The 23,972-nt window shown below is 36.7% G+C and overlaps 1 protein-coding gene across 1 annotated transcript in view; it reads right to left on the bottom strand.

The window, feature by feature from the left end:
* STARD9 (StAR related lipid transfer domain containing 9) overlaps positions 1 to 23,972 on the bottom strand; it is a gene marked incomplete at its 5' end in the record, with an annotated part of 105,425 nt that overhangs the window by 38,715 nt on the left and 42,738 nt on the right. Inside the window, 11 exons of the mRNA XM_083355843.1 lie at positions 6,128 to 6,234; positions 7,683 to 7,765; positions 8,493 to 8,630; positions 10,256 to 10,307; positions 13,584 to 13,763; positions 14,461 to 14,535; positions 16,325 to 16,402; positions 17,544 to 17,641; positions 19,557 to 19,757; positions 22,449 to 22,546; positions 23,734 to 23,801. Coding sequence (XP_083211969.1) covers positions 6,128 to 6,234; positions 7,683 to 7,765; positions 8,493 to 8,630; positions 10,256 to 10,307; positions 13,584 to 13,763; positions 14,461 to 14,535; positions 16,325 to 16,402; positions 17,544 to 17,641; positions 19,557 to 19,757; positions 22,449 to 22,546; positions 23,734 to 23,801 — 1,178 coding nt within the window. The remainder of the gene's footprint in view (positions 1 to 6,127; positions 6,235 to 7,682; positions 7,766 to 8,492; positions 8,631 to 10,255; positions 10,308 to 13,583; positions 13,764 to 14,460; positions 14,536 to 16,324; positions 16,403 to 17,543; positions 17,642 to 19,556; positions 19,758 to 22,448; positions 22,547 to 23,733; positions 23,802 to 23,972) is intronic.

The following is a 23,972-nucleotide window of genomic DNA, read 5'->3' as shown; positions in this document are numbered from 1 at the left end:
GAGGCTTGCAGAACGGCGGATCGGCTTATACTCGAGTCAATAACTTTTTCCAGTTTTTGGGGGTGAAATTGGGGGTCTCGGCTTATACTCGAGTCGGCTTATACTCAAGTATATACGGTAACTAGATTGGCATATACTTTATAAATAATAAATTATAGTGTAACCTTAATTAGAACACTAGCTTTATCTACAGCTCCTTTTACCAAATATTCTATGCAAAGTGCATCTGCTAAATAAATGTAAAGTAACCAATCATTTTACATTTTAAAAGCATGCGCCTTAAATCAAGCAACTACAGTAGCTGTTTTACAGATCAAAAAAAAACATTGCTATCCAAGTATTGGAACAATTTTAGATGCTTTCAGGCACTCATATATCTGCATTTCAAGCCCCCACCCCCAATGTCCCTTACTGCTTAGGTTCCACTGCTTTCAAATTCAAACATAACATCAACAGATAAATAATCTACCTGAAAGAGATACAGAAGACTCTGTTCTGTTTCTGTTTTTGGAATTAGAAATGCAGATCCAACATCAACTAAAGCATGTGGAATACAGAATGCCCTTCTGCAATATTAACACATATTCCTCATCAAGTAAATAAGCATGACAGCATTATTACAATATTGGTATTTATATTTTTTAAAAAAAGTAACGATGCAATTTTTTTTAAATTCAACTGACCTTTAAAAACCATATATTTTTAATTACTGACAATATTTCCAGGATTGTAGAAACAGCTGGTTTCTTCTGTTTCTAGTTTACAGCGAGCATACTAGATTAACCTTCAAATACAATCGTATTTTCTCTGTGATGTTTTGTCATCAGGTTCCTGCAATCCTGTTGTATAACTCCTTCTTCCCTTCACAAAACACCTTTAAGGCTGATGCAGAATCTGGCGGCTTCTACAGCATAATGCAGTTTTTAGTAGCTATGGCAGCAACTGCCGAGTCAATGAAACTGAGGGCTTTGCTGCAGTCAAATACTGAGCCACAAAAACACAACATGAGCAAAAACCAAAAAACCTTTAAACCCATAACCTTTCTTTTTTTAAAGAAAAAGCTTCATCAGAAAAATTCTTTCTTGCTCTTGTAGATTTTATTGAATGCTTGCTTTAAGCCAGGGGTCTTCAAACGTGGCCCTTTTATGACTTGTGGACTTCAACTCCCAGAATTCCTCAGCCAGGCATGCCTGGCTGAGGAATTCTGGGAGTTGAAGTCCACAAGTCATAAAAGGGCCAAGTTTGAAGACCCTTGCTTTAAGCAATAAGGGTATGGATTGGAAAGATCATAAATCTGCTAAACGTTCTCCCAAATAATTGAAAGCTGGACAGTTGGAGCCCTTAGAATCTGAGCTGCAACACATTGGTTCATCCAGGCATTTGAATTCCTGTTCAATTCCTCTCCTCCCTAGACTACCCATCCAATTAAGAGTCGGTTTCCAAAACCACATCATAAATCAAGCACAAGATCCAGCAGTAACAACTATGATGGAGCCGGTATTAAATTCTACCGGCTAACTCTTATGAAATAATGCAGCTAGGATAAAACTCTAGAAACCGTCAAATGGAGCAGAGAGGCTACATTGTGGTGTAAGAATTCAAATGTATACAAATATTCATAATAAAGTTTTTTCGAAATTGTACGTGCGTATATATACATACGCTCACACGCTCAAATGAAACCTACATTTTGCAGATACAGGAGCAGTTAGCAAACCTTCTGCCAACCTATCCCAAGTGAAGTTTATGAAAAGACAATATAATCATTTAAATCAAGCAGCTGAAGCATGAGTACCTTGAATATTTAAAAGAAGTATAATGCTTTATATATTTTTTCTAGAGTTTTGCCATTCCTAGATGCCATCGATATATGAGAACCTCCAGTTTTTCCTGTGGTTGTTCCTATCGTAGTAGCATTGGGATGGATTTATAAATCCTACACAGTGAAGACTGAAGTGCAGCTGGTAATGATCTGGTGACACAGGGAACTGGTTTTCATATTATTTAGTTGGTTTCATTATTTAAATATTACATCTGATGCTTGGACTACTCTTAACACACAGGGCTTTTCATCCGTTTAGCTGGTGAGCCACATCCACTGCATCTCCTTTTTAGAGACAGATAGTCTATTACGCCCAATCTTGTACGAGGAAAAGCATTAGGTGTGTAGTTGACCCTGAAGAACATGGGGAAGGAGGAGGGAGAAATGGCATAAATTGTGGTGGCCAGATTATTCATCAGAGGACAGCTGACCTAAAATTAAAATCACACCAATCTGGTTCCAGATTCAGCTCAAAATTAAATGGATTGCATGGTGATTGCAATAGTATTTTTTTTCTTCCTTTTCATTTTTAGTTTATTCTTTTTCTAATTCTTTTTATACTTTGACATTAGATTGCACTGTTTGGCAATGGGATCTGTCATTTTCCTATCTGCTAAAATGTCAATGCTTTTAAGCTTTTCCAAGGATAGTTGATCAGGTTCTTATCTGGCTTTTGAGAAAACAAATCCAAATACCTTCCAGTTTATTTACTTTTATTTTTAAGAGATAGGCTGAAGGGATGATCTTATAAGTTCCCCACCATCTACACAGGCTAGAATATTTATGCAAGATTCAGCCTATCAGCAATTCCCTGCTGGGGAGCTGTTATAAAAAGTAAAAAGAAAAATTCTCTTCCCTATCAATCACATAAATTAATGCCACTTAGAACACAAAAAAATGCATAATGTTCTATTTAATTTTCTTTACCTACTATAGGTTTCTGGCTAAGATGCACAGTGCAGCTAGCCCTTGACTTATAACCATTCGTTTAGTGACTGTTTGAAGTTACAACAGAATTGAAAAAGTGACTTATCACCATTTTTCACACTTAACGATTGTTGCAGCATCCCCATGGTCATGGGACCAAATTCAGGCACTTGGCAACTGGCATGCATTTATGACAATTGCATTGCCCCAGTGTCACGTGATCACCGCTCAGATCCTTTTCAGCCAGCTTCCAACAAGCAAAGTCAAAGATCCGCATAACAACGGCATGATTCACTGCAGTGATTAGCTTAACAACTGTGGTCAAAAGGATCTTAAAGTAGGGCAAAACACACAATGACTACCTTGCATAGCAACAGAAATTTGGGACTCAGTTGTGGCCATAAGCCGAGGACTACCTGTGTTTCAAAAACCTTACCTGAAGAAGAAAAATGACTAGCAATTATTATTATTATTATTATTATTTATTAGATTTCTATACTGCCCTATTCCCGAAGGACTCAGGCGGTTTACAGGGCAAAATAAAAACAGATAAAACAATACAAAAATTAAGATAACGTTAAAATTAAAATAGGATTAAATAACAATAGCCCAAATTTAATATTTGAATTTAAAATTTAGAAATTTAAAACCCCTCAGTCCAGGCCAGATAAATCAAACCACCACGTTTTTAGGTCCCAGTGAAACGAACGAAGGTCGGGGGCGGTCCGGAGTTCCACAGGCAGGTCGTTCCACATATACTTTATGTAAAAGTATATTAAAAAAGTTTTCTTCATGCTAAAACTGGCAAATTAAAAACTTCCCTAATGAAACCCCATTCCTGGTGACTACATGGACATGTTATAAAATTTTCTTGGTAATGTCTTGAATTGCTTTCAACTCCCCCTCTACTGAACAGTGCTGTATCTACATGCATTTGCTTGCTTTGGAACTGCTAGGTGGGCAGAAGCTAGGTTGAGTAACAAGAGCTCACCCCATCGCACAGTGCTCAGGTTTCGAACTCAGATTGTCAGTTTTCCAGCCGACAAGTTCAGTGTCTTTAACTGCTAAGCCTCCACGTTGGAGATATTAAGTATTAACACTCAAGGTATTTAATATCTATGTATACCACTGAATATCTGAAAATTTCTATAGACTGTCTATAATATAAAAATCCACTGGACAAAAACTTGGGGGAGGGGAACAAAGTTCCAGTCTACCCTCAGTTTACTAGATGACTTTGGGCCTGACATTACCTTTTAGTCCAGCTTACCTCACATGATTTTTTTTTTTTCGTGAAGAGAAAAACAGAAATAGAGCACTGTAAACACTGTCTTGAACTCCTAGATTTAAGAATCTAATTAACTAATAAAAGCTAGGGTTATCAATAAATCTATTTAGAAAGCAGATAATGCCCCTAATTAGCAATATTCGTTGAGAATAATTATAATGCTGTTTTTAACTGTATAATTCATACATACATGAAATACACTGACTTCCTAGTTTGCAATCCTTCAGCATTGCATGACCCAATCAACTCATTTTAGCTGTAGGCCAACTTACCGTATTTTCTGGCGTATAAGACGACTGGGCGTATAAGACGACCCCCTACATTTCCTGTTAAATTATAGGGTTTGGGCTATACTCGCCGTATAAGACTACCCCTCTTCCAACGCACACCAAATAAAAATTAAAAAACATCAGATTTGATTTTAATATGGTAATTTTAATTCAAATGCTTATGACATGCAGGTACTTAGTAGGAAAACTGTCACTTATAAACATAAGGCTGTTTGTCATCAAACATGTAAACATAAAGCAGTGCAAGTGGATTAAACTATAATAATAATAATAATAATAATAATAATAATAATAATAATAATAATAATAATAATAAGTTGGAAGGGACCTTGGAGGTCATCTAGTCCAACCCCCTGCTAAGGCAGGAAACCCTATACCATTTTAGACAAATGGCTGTCCAGTCTCTTCTTAAAAACTTCCAGTGTTGGAGCATTCACCACTTCTGGAGGCAGGTTGTTCCACTGGTTAATTGTTCTAACTGTCAGGAAGTTTCTCCTTAGTTCTAGGTTGCTTCTCTCCTTGACTAGTTTCCATCCATTGCTTCTTGTCCTGCTTTCAGGTGCTTTGGATAATAGCTTGGCTCCCTCTTCTTTGTGGCAGCCCCTGAGATACTGGATCACTGCTATCGTGTCACCCCTCACCCTTCTCTTTGTTAAACTACACGTACCCAATTCCAGCAACTCTTTTCCTATTTTCCTAATTCACTTTTTCACTTTTCCTAATTCACTCTAAAGCTTTCCCTGCGCAGAGCCTTAAGTAACCCCAGCTGCCTGCAATTAGTGCAGGTTCTCATCCCACCAGGCTCAAGGTTGAGTCAGCCTTCCATCATTCCGAGGTAGGTAAAATGAGGACCCAGATTGTTGGGAGCAATAAGCTGACTTTGTAATAATGCTGCTTGGGGGGGGGGGGGGTGAAAGCTCTAATAGGCAGGCATATACATAGAATGAAGGCTATTGCTAAGCACACTGATTTGTGCTTTAAATTGTAAGCCGCCCTGAGTCTTCAGAGACGGGTGGGATATAAATGGGATTAAAAAAAAAGACCAAATGGGAGATCCGCTCCAGGTTTTCCAGCCAGCCCGCCCAGTTCCTGAGTCAAATGTGTCCTTAGAGCTAAGCTGCTGTTCTGGCTATGCATTCCCCACCTGCCTTTCAAATTGCTCTTGCATTCCCCACCTGCCTACAGCTGCTCTTCAACTTTAGAAGGAAAAAAGCCCAGACCCCAGCCTGTAAAAAATCACAGACTGCAGCTTCTACTCCAATTGGTCCCCCTTTCCCTGCGCAGACTAAATGGAAGATCCGCTCCAGGTTTTCCAGCCAGCCCTGTCCCTAAAGTTTCAGCACCCGTATAAGATGACCCCTGACTTTTGAGAAGATTTTCATGGGTTAAAAAGTAGTCTTATACGCCGGAATCTACGGTATCTTCCTAGACAAGACACTTTTTAGAAGACTTGCATTCATTGCAGGCTGTATAGTGTATACTGTGAAAACAAACAATGTATTTTCACTTCATAAAATTGTAATACTTAATAACTTTACTTCCCATTGGCATAATTCTAGTAGGTATGCTTCACCTCCTCACACACTTTCAATTTCTCTCAAAAGAAAAGAAAATATTATTTTTATAAACACTAAAATAAGATTAAAATAAAGAAAATATTTGGTTAATTCAATACCATAGAACAGTGAAGCAATTAATTCTAATAGTGGCTCATACATCCATCCTAACATTGCAAACTGAAAAAAATGCAGAATCCAGAAAAATGACATCTGTGTTCAGTCAAAACTCTTTTTAACCTACCTTTCTGCTTCAGCTGAATAAAAGCTATAGGAAAGAGAAGAAAAATCTCCATCCAGATCTAGCCATTCAAGAGATCTGAAATTCACTACAGAGGAAGTTTCACAGATCTGTTAAAAACAAATGATATGGAAAAAGGTAAAAATCATAGAAACAGTAAAATATTGTAGAATATAGTCCCGTATTTCCTGGAGCCTAGTATCTGAATAGCTCAAATATAGATTTAATTTCACTTTCATATTGTAGCTTTAGTTATGAACCAAAGTATTTTGCAGTAATGATAAAATGTCCTGAATGTTCTCTTCTCAATCTCTGGCATTGGGTTACCAGAATAAGTAATATACCAGTGCTATATCTGAAGAAAAAAAAACAGGATGGACATGGTGCCACATATATTTCCTTCAGTACCAGAAAACTACAGAAATGGAAACATTGGAGGTGAGAGCAATATGAAAGCAATATCCTCAGGGGGAGTGTTTGTAATTAGACATCAAATATAAGACTGGTTGGCAAGATTGTGCAATCTGACATCTGAACCTAGGACATGGTGCATAAATATCGTGCCAGTAAAGGGATCCTCTGAAGACAATTAAAATGAATAACCAAATCCACAGTTACAATATGGAAGAGCAGTTGAGCACAATTCGAGACTTCACTTTCATTGCATAGATGACTCTCTCTGTGTGTGTGTGTGTGTGTGTGTGTGTGTGTGTGAGAGAGAGAGAGAGAGAGAGAGAGAGAAACCATGAAAGTGGTTACCCTACTAACATGTATTTTCCCCTCTATGAATGGGATAATTTATGCAGGAATAAGGGAAGATCTTCCAGAACTGATCTGAACTTCCGAGTCATGTAAAAGGAAATCTGTCTGAGATATCTGTGAGAAAGCTGGCTATGGGATAGCCCAACTAAAGAGGCAGTCATCCAGATAGGTCAACTGTATATTCCCATTCAGGCAAATGTATGTTACATTGATGCAATGCAATTAGGAAAAAACTCAAGGGTTACTGAGAAACCAAACAGTAAAAAACTGTATATGCAATCCTTAATTATAAAGTGAAAGAAAAAGCAGAACAGATATTATGAAGGTATCAAAAGATGCAAACCACATTCTTTGCTATAGGACAAGAAAAACAGAAATGAATCTGATCAAGGTCATCCTGAAACAGGACAATTGGGGTTATAGCAAAGTTGATACCACAAAACCCAATAGTCAATCCAATAGACAGTGAGAGCTATTGGGAAGATATGTTTAAGAGAGAGAGCTATACCTAGTCAAGTGTAGTATATGTGTATTGAGACCTGCCAAAAATTCTGCCAAGTTCTACAAACTTTTGGACAGTTCTGTGGAGATGCATGGCCAATATGTACAAGTCACAAAAGATCCCAATGAAGAATCATCATAAAAGATTGTGTGAATTCTCAATCACGTGTCATGGCTTTTTCTTTTTCAATGTCTTTTAAAAGCACTTAACTTTAGTGGCTAACAGCATACACCATTTAAATATTTCCCCCATTTAGCAATTGGGAAAGAAAATTAGAATGTACTCTAAACTTACCGAACGCCTCTGCCTTAAAAGGGCAGCTTCAGCAGGATGGTTGAATCTAAATTTGTGAGTTTTGCCAAGGACAACTACAGCTCCTAAAAAGGAGGGAAGAAAAAAAAGCAAACTTAGAAAATGAGAAGCTTTTGTGAAATTATTTTATGTATATTTAAACTACGGATTGTCACCATCATCCTATAAATATTGGCAGTGGTTTCTTTACAGAGGCCAGATAATGGATAAATACAAATTCCAAAAAGAAGGCAATATAAGGGACTAAAATAGTAAGCAAGGTTAAAAGTAAAATAAAGCAACAATAATATACAAAGACACGTGAATTAACATTAAAAGTCAATTAATCTTCACCATGGTATGGGGAATTAATCTGAAAAGCAGCCACAAGTGCACCTAATTTAGCTCACTTATGTAAGGAGACACATCAGCCAGAAAGCAAATTGACCAGAGCAGTTTAACAATACAGTGCTTCAAATGCTTGAAAGTCAATACAGAAATATACTCATTGGCTCCCTCAGGCAACGTCTTATAAACTTAATCCCATAGATTATGTATTATTTGCAGAATTACTTTTGTTTGTCCTGACTATATTGCTATATTTAACGAGCGACTCATGTATTCAAATATTATGAAACAGGAAGAAAAATGTGTACAATGGTCACCAATTTTAGATAGTTTTAAAGGATTTTAAAGGGATTACATAAACCTAGGGAAGATAGAACTGTCATTAGCTACTATTAGTTCTAGATCTGATTTCATCCTTTGCTATGAATTTTAGCCATTAAAATTCTGTGAACATTAATTTCTTACCTTGTGATAAACGAATAGAATCAGTTACTTCATGCTCATTTACAACACAATGTGCTCCCTGAAGAGGCCGCAGAGTCACAATCCCATGCCGATTGTCTACAATACAATGGTCCCTTTCAATCCCCTGACCCTGCAACACTACAAAGTGTATGGATTTCAAACCTTCAGTGTATCTAGAAAAACTTGTCAGAATTGTTATGTTTATTAGTAGTAATAATAATTTCTACAATGCCTAAAATATTGAAGACGTGGATGGATGGCTTGCAGGTTACTATCCCCACTGGCAACTAATTAGTCAGTCTGAACAGCTGAGTAGCAGGAAATGGGCTGCAATTTTGCTGTTATTATAGCTAATGGAAAAACAGAAATTTAATGCTCATAAACCAAGTTAGTGTGTTAGCTGGTTGGATCAGATTGCTTGCTGAAAGTTATTAAAAGAAAACCAATAATTTACAGTGGTTCATAGAGGAAAGAAGACACCTTTTTGCTTCTTCCTTCTCCTACAACTTATGCTGATGCAGTGGAAGACTATCAATTTTCCCCTGGATTAGAAGAAGGGAAAGCAACAATCTTGAGCAGAACACAGCTTTGATGGAAAAGGACTAGGTTTACCTTTACTCTCCAAGCCAACTATGCTTGGAGATGAACAGCATTTATGCCTCTGCTTCCCAAAGGTATTTTTTTCAACTTCCTCTCAATAACTAACCATGAATTTTATTAAAATCACTAACAAAAGCAGGTGGCTAGAGAAAACAACATTGTTTCATACATTCTTCTCAGGTGTGTACACAAATGGGTAGAAAAGTGATGAGAAGCAGTGGGTGTGGTATATGCAGGTGCAAGTTGTATACAGGGTAAAGGGGATACTTGCATGTTTACACATAACAGTATTCCTATCAGGATCAAAATGTTGTTCAATCATTAAAACCTAAGCCATCAAACATGGCCCAATCTCAATACAAAAATGTGCTTAAAGAATGATTTCCTAACCACACAGGATTTGCCTGCCTCACAATACCCGGCATAACCATTTTCTGAAAGAATGATTTTGTTTTGTAGCTGATTGTGCTGATGTATTATTTACTACCAATTATAATACATTAAGGGACGCAGTGGCTCAGTGGGTTAGGACGCTGAGCTTGTCGATCAGAAGGTCGGCAGTTTGGCGGGTCGAATCCCGAGTGCTGCGTAACAGAGTGAGTGCCTGTTACTCATCCCAGCTTCTGCCAACCTAGCAGTTCGAAAGCACGTAAAAATGCAAGTAGAAAAATAGGGACCACTACGGTGGGAAGGTAACAGCGTTCTGTGCGCATTTGGCGTCTAGTCATGCCAGCCACATGACCACGGAGACGTCCTTGGACAAGCGCTGGCTCTTCGGCTTTGAAACGGAGATGAGCACCGGCCCCTAGAGTCAGAAACAACTAGCACACATGTGCGGGGGAACCTTTACCTTACCTTTACCTTTATAATACATTATAACATAATTATCTAATTTATAATGTTATTTATTTATAATGGAACAAAACATATTATGGGAGCATACATCATTTGATGAACTTAATATTGGTCAATGTAAAAAATTAGTCAAATCTTCTTTAAATTAAGCTCAACTCCTGGTGACCTTATGAACATGTCCAAGCAGTTTTCTTGGCAACTTTATGTACACATATGCCCAATAAATGGATCTATGAAAAACGATAACGTAGCTTAATTAAGGTGATCTTAAGCCTGTAAACCCCTGGATCCTATATCATAATTCTTACCGATATCTTGGTCCTGGTTTGAATCACTTCTTCCAATTTTGGTTGTTCCTTCCTAAAAAAAAAGAGGTTATCACACTAAACTAAATTACCTTCATTCTCAGGATTAGCATAAAGCAATTATCTATATTAACAATTTTTATGTGAACAAGGAATTTTCTTTGACAGCAATAAATCTATATGGTACACATCTAAAATTTATAGATTTTGCATTATATGCAACATAAGCTAGTCCCTATTCAATAAGAAATCCGAACTGTGGATCAGAGAACTTTTATGTCGCTGAAATATGGCATTATCAGACACAGAGAACATGTGTCCCAGTGACACAAATGATCCTTTCTCCCCTCAAGAGAGTTTATTTCACAGTAATCTTAATTTTCCAATTTTACAGCAATTGCTATCATCAGCCAAGATCCATAAATAGATATGTTAATATATAAACAAGACATATATTGGGATTTTCTTTGCCGCTCATATACATGATGCAGCAGCGTTTTTATTATGGTAATGAAAAACAGCATTTTACCTTCTTGTTCCTCAGCTGAAATAACAGATACCTGAATTTTAAAAAGGCAAAACATAAAGAAAAGAAAAAAGCAGCATCTAAAAGCAAAGAAAGACGGGACAAAGTTGTTAGTGTAGTGTTAATGAAATAGGCTCAAAAGGGTTTAATAAGCGTCCTTTTAATAAAAACTGCAAACTAGGCTTCTTTCTGTATAAAGATATCCTCAGCCTCTTTCAAGTATTATAAATTAATTAATATGAACAAATGAAGACCTGTTTTACTTTGTTATGAAGACCAGCGTACAAATATTTAAAGTACGGTAATTATTTAAAAATATTTCTACAGCAGTGTTTCTGAATCTGTTGTAGTAGGATTGCAATTTTTTTTTACAAAAAACCTCTAGCCAGCTGTTTAGAGCCATTGCTTTGCCACAACAGAATTCTTCCTAATCTTGGCAAGCTTCTGAACAGACCATTGAAAAGGATCCAGGTTTTTGTTCTAGTTAAACACTTAAGCCAGACATGTCAAACACAAGGCCCGGGGGCCAGATCCGGCCCGCGAAGTGGTTTCATGTGGCCCGCGAAGCCATCCTGGAAACAGTGAGGGAACGGCCCCCACTGCCTTGGCCCTGGCCCAGAGACCCTCCTTCTGCCAGAGACCTTCAGATCTGTCCCACTCCTGCCCAGGCCCCCATAGGCACCCTTGATGTGAACGATGTAGAGCTGGCCACGCCCACCCAGTAGGCCATACGCACTCTAGCCACACCTACCCAGTAGGCCACTCCTACCCTGGCTATACCCACCCGGCCCCCTGAGGGCAACCGCAATGCTGATGCGGCCCTCAATGAAATTGAGTTTGACACCCCTGAATTAAGCAAAAGATTTCAGCTCCGTAAGTATGATGAAATCATGCATATGCCAAAACTTTAAGATGAAAAAAGTTCATCAGGCAAATTGAAGTATTTTTTCCCAACTGAAATTAAGCAATATGAATATTTTAAACAATGGATGCTAGTTTAGAGGGGGGAAAAGAACATGATATATTAATGAACATAAATGCTAATTCCTTAATTTTGTACATTCCCCCTTAATTATATTGCAATAATTCTGCTGAAATACCAATAATAAGGATGGATTTGTATTATCTCTGCAATGGTCTCCAGTCCCTAACATGAGACAAAGATGTCTACTCTGCTTCATTAATGTGGTTCATGAGTGGTATTGACCTAAATGTGTACTGCAAAGTAAATAAGATGTAGCGATTGGTGGATTTTTATGCTGGCAAGGAAAACATCCAATAATCATTCTCTCTAATATGAGGAGAGGATGGTAGAAGCACACATTTTGACAGATGACTAGTGCAGCTTCCATCATTCCAGCCCCATGGATCTGGGACTGAGAACCTTCCCAATAAAGCAGGAGAGCCTCTTCCTTCCTGCTTTACTGGGAAGTCCCAACCCAGACGGTGAGCAGCCTTCATCCACATTCCGCATAAAGATGGAGATGATCCACAGGTTTGTTCAGCAGGATGGTTTTGCTCTCCATAGCCATTAGCAGCAAAAGCTCTTTAAAGAGCTTGAAATATCTGCCTATCAGTCACATAGCCACCTATGGAAGACAAGGCAAATCTCTTTGGGCGGGATGGAGTTGAGTGGACTGCCTGCCCTACTCCCAGAATCCAGAATTGGACAATAGGAACTGAGCAAATCCCAGCCCGACCATCACCAGTACAGCTACAACTGAAGTACCTCACATCATACAAACAGCAAGACCTGTGTTGTTAGAAGACTGACAAACTGCTTTCACAACAGCTCAGAAAACTGGCCCCAGAAGGAATGTAAAAGAAGAAGTAGACCTAAACTTTACGAATCGTAACTGAGGTATCCTCCAGCTGAGGCTAATAATTATTAATTGGAAAGGAGCCTAAATTGTAACTTTTAAAGGAAAGTATTGGGTTATACAAACTCAGTTGAAAATTGTATTCAAAGCATTAATTGTGAATTCTAAATACAACGTTGCATTAGGTATTTTAAACAGCAAATAAAACTGGCATTATATTTTAAGCACTTTAGGAACAAACATGACAATATTAAAATGCACAGATGTTATTACAACTTCCTTTCTCTTAGGCAAGTGATTAACAAGTTGGACGTTCTAGTTCTTCTGGGACATAAATGTTGGTTTTAAAAATACATTTCTTTTTAATCTATCTACTTTCCTTTTTGTTTTGCCATCTAAGATAACAGCCTGTTTGTATACTTTGAGCATAGATATGCACAGTTAAAACTGTAAAAGTGCTTATATTTATTACCAAACCAGAAATATTTCATATGTAGGCATATTTTTCTTTTCAGCATCTGATAGATTAAATAAAAACTAATGGCAATTATAATTTAAAATGTGAGAACTTTAAGGTTTGAGTGACACAAACATGTAAATCATAACAAAAATAACAGGCAGAAATGTTTAACGCCATGATACAGTAAAATGTGATTATTATGGGAAAGATAAAATATCTATTATTAAGAATATAGCTAATTATTAAAAGTTTCTGCTATTCTTTATTACTATGTAGTCTTTAATATTGTGTTGTTGATTATACTTTTCAGACTTTTAATATCTGAGGCCCTATGAAGCTCCAATAATATAGGAGCAGACATAGGAGCAGAAATATTTGAATTAAAATATGAACTTTTATGCATTCTGAACCTTTTCAATTATTCAGTTATGTTATTAGACAAGTATTGAAGATTAAAGTTTTCTATTCATAATTAAGGCTTATGTCACTTTGAAGTAATAGCTAAATACAAAAACCTCATCTCACCCTGAGATGATATAGTACGACTCCAGTACTAAGGATGTCATTGTCCATGGCCACGAAATGAGGTAAATTGGAGTCTATTGTCACTCCAGCTTTTTTCTTGTTGATATCCACGCTGTACTCTTCCATAATAGCTTTTCTGTTAATCCATTTATCTGTCCAGTCTTTGGTCAACTGGTCAATCTTTGGGGATGATAAATGGGGAAAAAAGTGCTCATTTTAATATTTTTTTCATGCAAGTAGAACAAAATCTGAAAGCCAGTTTGGTGTAGTGGTCAAGCTGCTTGCCTAGAAACCAGGAGATGGTAAGTTCTAGTCCTGCCTTAGGCATGAACGCCAGCTGGGAGACTTTGAACCAGCCTTCTCTCTCAGCCCAATCCACCTCGGAAGGGAAAATATGAAGAAAATGGTATGGTGTGTTCACTGCTTTATTTATAAGAAGCAATAAGGGCAGGATAAAAAAAAACTTTTTATAATGGTTATATATTACTCCAAACGTTGTTGGCAACATTTGTGATGGTTGCAGTGTCCTGGGGTCATGTGATCATCTTTTGTGACCTTCTGACAAGCAAAATCAATTGGGGAAGCCAGAATCAGAAATCTAGAATACACATTTTCTAAACATAGAAACAATAATGGTGTCTCTTTTTATTCTTTTTTATTCTTTTTATATTTTCACCTATTTTTGAAAAGTTGTATTAATATAAGCTTCTTTACTTAAAAAAAATGATTGGGTTTCATTTCATTCATAACTTATCCATTTTATTTATCAAACAGAAATACTAGGACATATTTCAAAACTCTTCTTCCACTCCAATTTTTTTCTTTTCCCCCTACTCTCTCAGACATTAATCTATGGCCACGATCTTAATTTACCAACCTTAATTTCATTCTGAAGAACTAATTCCGTAAGATTTCCTTCTTTGTCATCACTCCATGAAGGACTAGAATTCATCTGTGGAGACAAAGCATTAATAAGATTTCTGAAATGTTTCTATAGTCAGTTCAAATTAATGACCTGGAAATGGGAAAACAAAGCAAGAACAGAAAACACTCTGCCCTAATTATGGTATATGTGACTATTCATATTGCAGAAGGTCTAACACAATGCACTAATTTCTAAAGACATACAAGAAACATATATATATATATATATATATATATATATATATATATATATATATATATATATATATATATATATATATATATATATGTTTATTAATAACATAAAATACAATGGGAAATAAAAATTAAGAAAAGGGGGGAGTGCAGGATTTAGAGAAAGAAAAAAAATTCAAAGGGCTGACTTCTGACCGTTTCCAACACAGTGAAATACTAATACAGTTATAACCTCAACTTTCTACCTTATCTATAATTATTAAAAGCCAATTCTATAACTTAAACAATTATTAAATCTTCAAACCAAAAGTCTAAATTTCATTTTTTTTCTATATCAGGTATAAAAATCAGAAACAATATTCCCAACAGAAACAGAACCAAATAAAATATTTATTTAAAATAATGTACATCATGATCTTAACCAAAATCCATTTTTTCCTTTTTTCTTCTTCCCTGTTGTGAGAAGTAGTATATATTTCTAATTAGGCTTATTGGTCTTTGTAGACTATCATTTATATTCACAAAATTCACTATACTCTTTCATGTTCTTTAACCTTAAAGGGAAAATATTTTTATATCCACTTTGGAAAAAAATTCTAAAGACAATGAATTCTAATATATCTTTTTTTTTAACTTCTTCCTAACTTACATACTTTCAAATTCATTTCCAATAATATTTTACAAACTTTAGGAATTACTCAAGTATTATACATAAAGAAAAAAAGGAGAAGAAGAAAACCCATTTTCAAATCCAGTTCATAAACCCAAAACTGTACATTGGAACTTTCTTTCAATTACATATATAGGCTGATAAAAATCCATCCTAACTCGAATAAACTTATTAAGTTACACCCTCCAGCTTGTCCTCATGGAATCGTTTTCTTCTTTAGAATAGCTATGAAATAAATATAAACCTCTCTTTTTCTCTGCAGATCACAGTTAATATCCATAAAGAAAAAGTCCCAAACTTATTCTCTTAAGGAATGCAGATTTACTTGGAACTCTTCTTTCAATTGCACTGGAAGACTTATATTTAAACGTCATACTAGACATTTCTATTCCAAAATTACAGTTATGTCCTTTGAACTGTCAAATACTTGTGGAACAATTTCAGTGGTTTGGTAGCTTTCTGGACATAATAGCATCTCTGAATTACTCATCTTTCTTCCAATTGCTTGAGTAATTTGTTCCTCTTGCTCATTTTATTGACTTCTTGTGAGCTGAAATCTAATTTGGAAGGAGAGATGCTGTCCTAGCTTATTAATGATAACTAACCAGCATCATCCTGTAAATCACAGCTGAAATTTGGCCCATTGTATGTCAAGTGTGCTACTACATCACACTGTGCCAAATTATTAGTAGAGAAAACTTAATGACAAAATAAATATGATATGGTCTTAATAATGAAAAAGAGTTTTTAAAAGATTTAATTACAGATGTAAGAGCCTTGGTTTAGATTAGGATCCAGGCAGTAACAAATCTGATGATATCTTGGGGAAAAGCCAATCTTAATAGGCAATATTGGATTGCCATCAGATTTGGTATACAGCAAAATTACACTGCTAACAATATATACAGATGGACTGAATTATTTTGATTGTAGATAATACACTTGCACCTACCATCTCAAAGTTCATCAACATAACCTTCAATCTACGTATTTCTTCTTGTAGTTCTCTAATCAGTTTCACATTTGCATCCTGAAAAATTAGAGGAACTTTTTAAAAAGTAAGGAAACAATTCATTGGTTCTAAACTATATTTATTAGACATTTCTTGGCATTACCACTCAATATATTATGCCCTCCCAATTACCAGGAAAGAAAAAAAAATCAAGGATTGGACAACTTTTTTACTTCTTCCAATTCTGGATGTCTAAATCAAATCTTCTTTCCTCTCAATGTGTGATGATTAGGGAAGTGCGTATGTAATAAGTAAATAAATATATGAGGACAGCATACTTTACATGAGCTGTGCTTAGAATGCAGTATTGCAGGCTAACTCTGCCCAATGGCAGGAGTTCAATCCTGACACGGTTCAAAGTTGACTCAGGCTTCCATCCTTCCAAGATCAGTAAAATGAGGACACCGATTGTTGGGGGGCAACATGCTGACTCTGCTCAGCAAGGGCTGTAAAGCACTATGAAGCAGTATATAAATCTAAGTGCTATTATTATTGTTATTGCTACTACATACAGTTGATAATCTTCGTTTATGGACTGCTTCATTCAGCAACTAGTCAAAGTTACAATGGCATGTAAAAGGAGTTTCACAACTGGTCTTTGAACTTGCAGCTGTTGCCGCATCTCTGGAGCCACCTGATCAGGATCCAGGAGCTTGAGAACCAGCCTGCAATTATGACATTTGCAGCATCCCATGGTCACATGATCACGATTCAGATATTTGGCAACTGGCATACATTTATGATGGTCACACCATCCTCATGGTCACACGATTGCCATTTGTGACCTTCACAGCTGGCTTCTGACAATCAAAGTCAATGGAGAAGCTGGCAGGAAGTCACAAGTTGCAGTGGAAACATGATGTACTTGACAACCTGCAGTGATTCAGTTAACCACCCACAGCAAAACCGATGTCATTAAGATCAACATAGTCACATAACATTCCATTCAACAATCACATTGTTTAGCAATGGAGTTGGTGATCCCAAATGCTCCTCATTAAGTGAAGAATACTATAATCTATTAGGAAAAAAAGGTGACACTAAGAGAACTACAGTATCTATATTTCAAAAATGCATAAAATTATACAAAAAAAATAATCCTTTAGAGAGCTAACAAAAATTCTTAATATAACAAAGGAAACAGCACAAGGCAACTCACCTCATTTACCCGAGGTTTATTAATAATTTTTTTGGCATTTGAAGCATAGCGCAAGGTGTTCACAGTTTCATTATAGCAACAGCTTGCAGGAGAAATAGCTACAGAGAGAAAAAGAAAATTACTAAAAAAAGGTAAGATGTGCTTTAGATATTTTGACCATGAAACCATTTGCATTTTATTCTTGCACCCAAGAGCAATATGAGTTGATATGCTACTCTTTTCATGCATGCAATCATCAGAAATTATCAATAACAAAAACTGAAATGTTCTAAAGAGAAACTGAATTAAAACAGTAATGGTCCTTGCTTTATGTGATTACTTTCCAGTACTAACAGTTATATCCAAGATTATCTACTGAATCCTTCACTGACTTGGGAGTTGGAGCCATGTTTTAGATGTCTATGCTATAAAATAAATTTGTGAATCTAATCACTTATTGGACAAATCTTGATGTTAATTCAGATAAAAAAATGAATCAAAAAACAACTTTTTCCAAACAAAACGTGGTTGAAAATAAGTAAGTGCTCAATCTTTGCAACAGATGGCTACACCCAAAATTTTCAAGTCAGTCTTCATTAAAATAGATAAGCCAGCAGGCAAACTTGTTTTTTATAAAGTATGAGACAAAATTATGCCTACTCAAAAGAAAGTAAATTTAGCCATGATGACACACGCCTTCACATTTGACTAAGTTACTGGAACATGCTGTATCTATGTCCCTGTTTGAAAATTTTCTACAAATTTTAGCTTATCCATCATTTGACAGCTTATCCATTAGGCAGACAGTGATGGCTGCCTGATCTAATGAACAATTAGGATTAATTACTCAATAACTGGTTAGGTTTCCAAAACAATTTAAAAGTATGATTGGCATTTAAAATTCCTAAAACTCTTTGCTGCAGCAAACCTATGGAGCATCTATTCCCATAATCCTGTTTGTCCTTTAATACTGGCTAGACAAGCATTTCTCCAAAAAACCCCGGATGCAGTGATATTTGTGGCTCGAATGCAGGAAAGAAATTTCCCCAAGACGATGTCTAACCTATGGATTTTTTAAAAGGTTTTTGTTTTTGCCTTTCTATCTAATATCAAAACACACTGCAGCAGATACTTAATTTGCTGTGCTGATAGGTTAGCAGATTATGTCTTGTTTTAGTTGATTCCTACTTGTTTTTTCTTTATATTATTAGCAATTTGGGTAGTTTTTTAAAAAACAAAGATGTTGCCAGATCTCTGCCTTTCATAACTACAGTGTATGGGTGCTTATCAATCTTTTAAAATAAACAGTAATCTCTCATTAGGAACTACTGACAGACGTAAAATACAATTCCATATTTAAATTTATATTGTGGCAGACAGGTCAATTGCTCAATTATTTTTTCTATGTGTTCTGTTCCAGCCTACGACCGGCCCTGTTGGAATGTCAGGGACAACCCCTTTTTTATATTCAATAGGCTGGAATTAAGCCAACCAAATTTATTTGCAAAACCTAAATGAAACAGTTCAAAACAGAGTTAAACAAATACAGACCGAGACTACTGTATATCAGAAGCTCTTCAAACGGTTGCCTTCAGCAACCAGCACCTCCCACACATTCCCCTTTTAAACAGCAGTCTCAAGGCATGGCTTCTCTTTGCCTTCTCCCGAGGTGCCTCATTGCTTTTCTTCGTTCACTTCTGCTAGTCTGCCTCCTGCTTCGAGCGTCCCTGAACAGAGCCAGCTGTGGATCGTCTTCTTCCAATCTTTCAGGCTCACACAGCTGGGTCTGAGGAGGAACAAGACGGGAGGGGCCTGGCTGACAGAACTTTCCTCTGCAACCAAAGGCTCTCCAAACCCCTCCTCCTCCTCCTCTTCAGAATTGTCCGACTCAGCTGCTGAAATCACAGGCTGACGCTGAATCACAGCACTATGTTACAAAGAGACATTACAGTTGGGCAGTTAACAGAATACTGCCTTTAGGAATATTTAGACCATATAACCATCGCTAAAATTAAAGCAAATCTTTCTACTTACTTGCAATCATTATGGTCTTGGAATTGCCACCCAGACTATCCTTCAGAAGCCAAGTAAGAATGGAATCCCGATATGGAATATAAGCTTGACGCTTGCAGCTATTGCTACTAGAGCCACAGTAACTGTCGGTACGGTCACTGTCCACTTCACTGGCTATACTGCTGATGCTCTGGCAGCTGCTGAACATCTGAGTGTTTTCAGCTAAGAAGCAAAAAAAAAAAAGGTCAGACTTTTATCAAGTAAAAAAAAAATTATTTCAAAAAATCCAAAAATATTTTTCATACTATAGTAATTTTGAACAGTCCAAGACTAAGACTGTTTTGAACAGTCCAAGACTAAGACTGTTTTGCTACTGAGTAATTATGGTCCTTTGATCAAAGGTTAGGCAGCTTTAAGGTGCTAAAGATCACAATTCAGCCATTCAATTTTATATAAAGACTAGGAAGGCATCAAAGGGAGGGTCTTCTCAGGGTGCCACCGGCAAGAGTTTGCCGGCGGGTAACACCCAGGGATAGGGCCTTCTCAGTGGGGGCGCCTGCCCTTTGGAACCAGCTGCCAGTGGAGCTGAGGACTGCCCCCGACCTCCGTTCATTCCGCCGGGGCCTGAAGACCTGGCTCTTCGAGCTCTCTGGCCCAGGCTGAGGATTAATTTATTTTAATTGGGGTTTTATTTATACAGGGATAAATTTAATCTTTTTTAAACTTGGTTTTTAACTTTTTAATTACCCTGTAAACCACCCTGAGTCCTCCAGGAAAGGGCGGTATATAAATGTAATAAAATAAATAAATAAATAAATAAAAATAAATGGTGACTTAATGTTATCAGAAAAGCACAGAGGATATTTCTTGTCATGGAAGAGGGACTTCAAAGAGAAAAATAGAAGCAAAAAGTCTTTAGGAATTAAATTAGTACCATTCCCATGCGCCTCTGACAAGAAACCCTGAAGAATGAGCACCAAAACTAGTGTTGGGACACGTGTTACTTTTCTGTCATCATGGCAAATGGTTGGTTGAACACACGGTAATTGGCAAGCTTCTGCAATTAATTTATTTGCTTTTAATTTTTAACTCTATTTTCCTAGACAAATGTTACCTCATGTGCTGTACTGATGACTTAACGATAATGTGACCCACTTATGTTTTCATGCTATTCTATCCATACTGTTTTCTATTAGCACAAAATATCACAAAAGAAAAAGAAACTTCAGGGAAAGGTCTGAATTTTTTCAGAAGTTCCCAACTGCCAGATATAAAGGTTTATTCCCGGGAAAGACAGATATTGGAAATGTATGTTCACTGATTTACTTATAAAATAATAAAGGTGAGATAAAAATCAAATAAATAATAAAGAACAGCCATAACTTCAGGGAACCCACTTAATTATATCCCTAATATATGTTTGCTAACTTGAACATGATGGGAAAATTGGGGGAAAATTTGAAACTGGCTAGAAAATGCAAACAGGGTGACAGCTTATAAGTGACCAGTCACTCACATATGAAAGATACCTTCATTCTCTCTCATTATTTCATACATTCTGAGCAAAAAACTGCTACTCTCTTCAGCAAATTGCTGACACTTTCCCACCATGAAAAGCAAGAGGTTTGCCACTGCCATTGCTAGGAAGAGGCTGGTAGGCAGAGTCCATTCATCCACTAAATGATTCTCCACTAAGGGATTCTTCATCTCTCTTTTAGGGATCACAAAATGTCCAAGTTTCTGAATGTCATGATCATTAAGCAGTAATGTGGAAGGAAACAGAAGGAAAGCAGAGAAAGAATTTAAGCCTAAAAGAAAAGGACTGCTCTTTCTTTCTCTTTAATTTTCCTTAATACTGCAGCTGCTTCCTGCTTGCCTGTTGATACCAAGAGATAACAGGAAATAAGGCAACTTAGCAGGAGGAAGCGGATAAAACCGGCAGCACTCTTCATTGTTCCTTGCACTCCTCGTCTCTTGCATAAAGGTGAGAAGAAAAGCAGAAGGGCAAAGAACAATGCTTCCTAATCTGTCCTCTCAAGTCACCATGCTGCTCCTTCTTGGTTTCCCAAATGCACTGCAAATTGATCACAGGTAAGCAAAGAGCCAAGACAACGCCGGTAGTCTAACTATTGTTCTGGAAGTGGTAAAGAAGTGAAGCAGACAGGTGAGAAAGAAAATTAAACACAGAAGATAAACAGTAAAGGTAAGGTAAAGGTTCCCCCGCACATGCGTGCTAGTCGATTCCAACTCTAGGGGCCAGTGCTCATCTCTGTTTCAAAGCCGAAGAGCCAGTGCTTGTCCGAGGACGTCTCCGTGGTCATGTGGTCATGACTAGACACCAAAGGAGCACGGAACACTGTTACCTTCCCACCGTAGTGGTCCCTATTTTTCTACTTGCATTTTTACGTGCTTTCGAACTGCTAGGTTGGCAGAAGCTGGGACGAGTAACAGGTGCTCACTCTGTAGAGGTATATGATAGCAAAAGTGACAATGGAAATACACTATGTTAAGGGGGACTGGGGAAAATTTGAGTAATTGCCACAGCTGGTCATCTGCAAGATAAGAAAGTCTCAGGGGGCTGCATGACATCATTTCTGGGACCACACGCAAACTGGAGATGTGCATCTCTACTGTAATTAACCAATCCACAGAAGCAAAGGCAAGAGCTCCTTAAAAAGGGAGATGAACAAGACCAGAAATCATCAAGAAATCACAACTTACGAAGCATGAAGGCAACCAATGCTTCTTTTATAATCCTGTCTCCCATCTAATAGCAAATGAAATTATTGTATGAATACAAGTACTTCATTTATTTACTCCTGCCCGCTTGCAAGTATGCATCATAGGAAAAGTTCAATAGGTGATCCATTAACATTTCATTATGGTTTAAATAAAGGTTAATATTATTTTTACCTAAAGTAGAGATAACAATTCCAAGAGTAACTAATGATTTGTTAATGTTGGCACCCTCTGTGATTCGATGTTTGCAATAGCTAGGATCAGCCTTTTCACTGAAACACATGAACAAAGAGATAATTGAAGTAACAGTGATAATTATCAGCATATAAAAGTAGCAGCATAAAAATAAGAAGTGACAAAGCATCACCCAACTCTCAAATAATGAAAAGAATAATCTATTTTCACAAATACCCCTTCATAAAGTTTTCTAATATTTCCAAAGGATGCAAAGTTTAAACTTTGGCAAGGAGTCTTGCCAAAGTCTATGACTTATCCATGGACTTACCACACGTGTGGTCATCCACGTATTACAGAATTACTTTTCTATCATCAATTCTATCACAGGTAATCTGAAGCCAAAGTACATGCACTCATTGACAAAATGTAAATATAATTGCTACCAAAGAATTAAGAACCTGTATATCCATCCACTAGAAGGCAGAAGCATGCCAAGGTTTCATTTTTCCCAGAGTACTGAAATTATTCCCAAACACCATGTACAGTAAATACATCTTCACATAATCTGTTAAGTGGTATATACAGCTCTAACAAAATCCATTTCACTACTTCTCTCTCCATAATATATTATTATTATGTTTGGCAAATGTTAGCTCAACCTTTCGCCTTCAATTAAGAACATTTGTCAAAACAGTGTTCATCAACATTTGTAATATAGTAATAATCAGTTTACCAATGTGAGTTTCAAAATCTACTTTGGTTTTTATTTTGAAGCACATGAGAAAGCCAATAAAGGTAGACAAGCTTGTGTGTCAGGCAATTTACACACAGCTACCAAACTTGATTGAAATTAAAATTGCAAGTTACCTACCAATTAAAGATACTGTGTTCTGTGTACCTTCAAATGTACCCAAGATTTCCCCCAGAATCCACACACAGGAGTTCCACAGCAAACAGTACAAAATGGAAATTGTTTATTAACAGTAAATAATCATGAACAATTGGCTTTGAAGAGGCTGTCCCAAAGGCAATTGGACTTTGTTTTTTCATGAAAACGTTTCACACCTCATCCAAGAAATATCCTCAGTTCTGACTGAATGGAGGAGAATGGAAGGATTTATATTCCTTGCAGTCATTGAACAACCAGCGAAACATCTTTTAAAAAAACACACAAAGAAAATCCCAGTTGCCCTTTTGAAAAAGTACCTTTGGGACAACCTTGACCTGGATGATTGAGAATCTCCATAGACACTTTTAAGAGGCTATCACTAAACACTATTACCTGCCTGCAAGGTCCACTAAATTGATCTTGCTTGCTGTTTCACAAGGCAGATTGTTCTCAAGTATAGCCTGAAGGAAAAGAAATTCAAGCAGTATGATTTCAGAGTAGAATTCAAATTCTGCTACTCTTTAGAACAGGCTGATTATCTTTATCATGCAAGTTGACTTTTAGCAATCAACTTGCAATTATATCAATGGGATTGCATGCCTGCACAGTATATTTACTTGTCTGATTTTTAT

Source organism: Vipera ursinii (genome assembly GCF_947247035.1).
Source record: "Vipera ursinii genome assembly, chromosome: 1".
NCBI lineage: Eukaryota > Metazoa > Chordata > Lepidosauria > Squamata > Viperidae > Vipera > Vipera ursinii.
The sequence above is the reverse complement of the archived record's forward strand: the minus strand, read 5'-3'. Positions and strand labels throughout refer to the sequence as shown.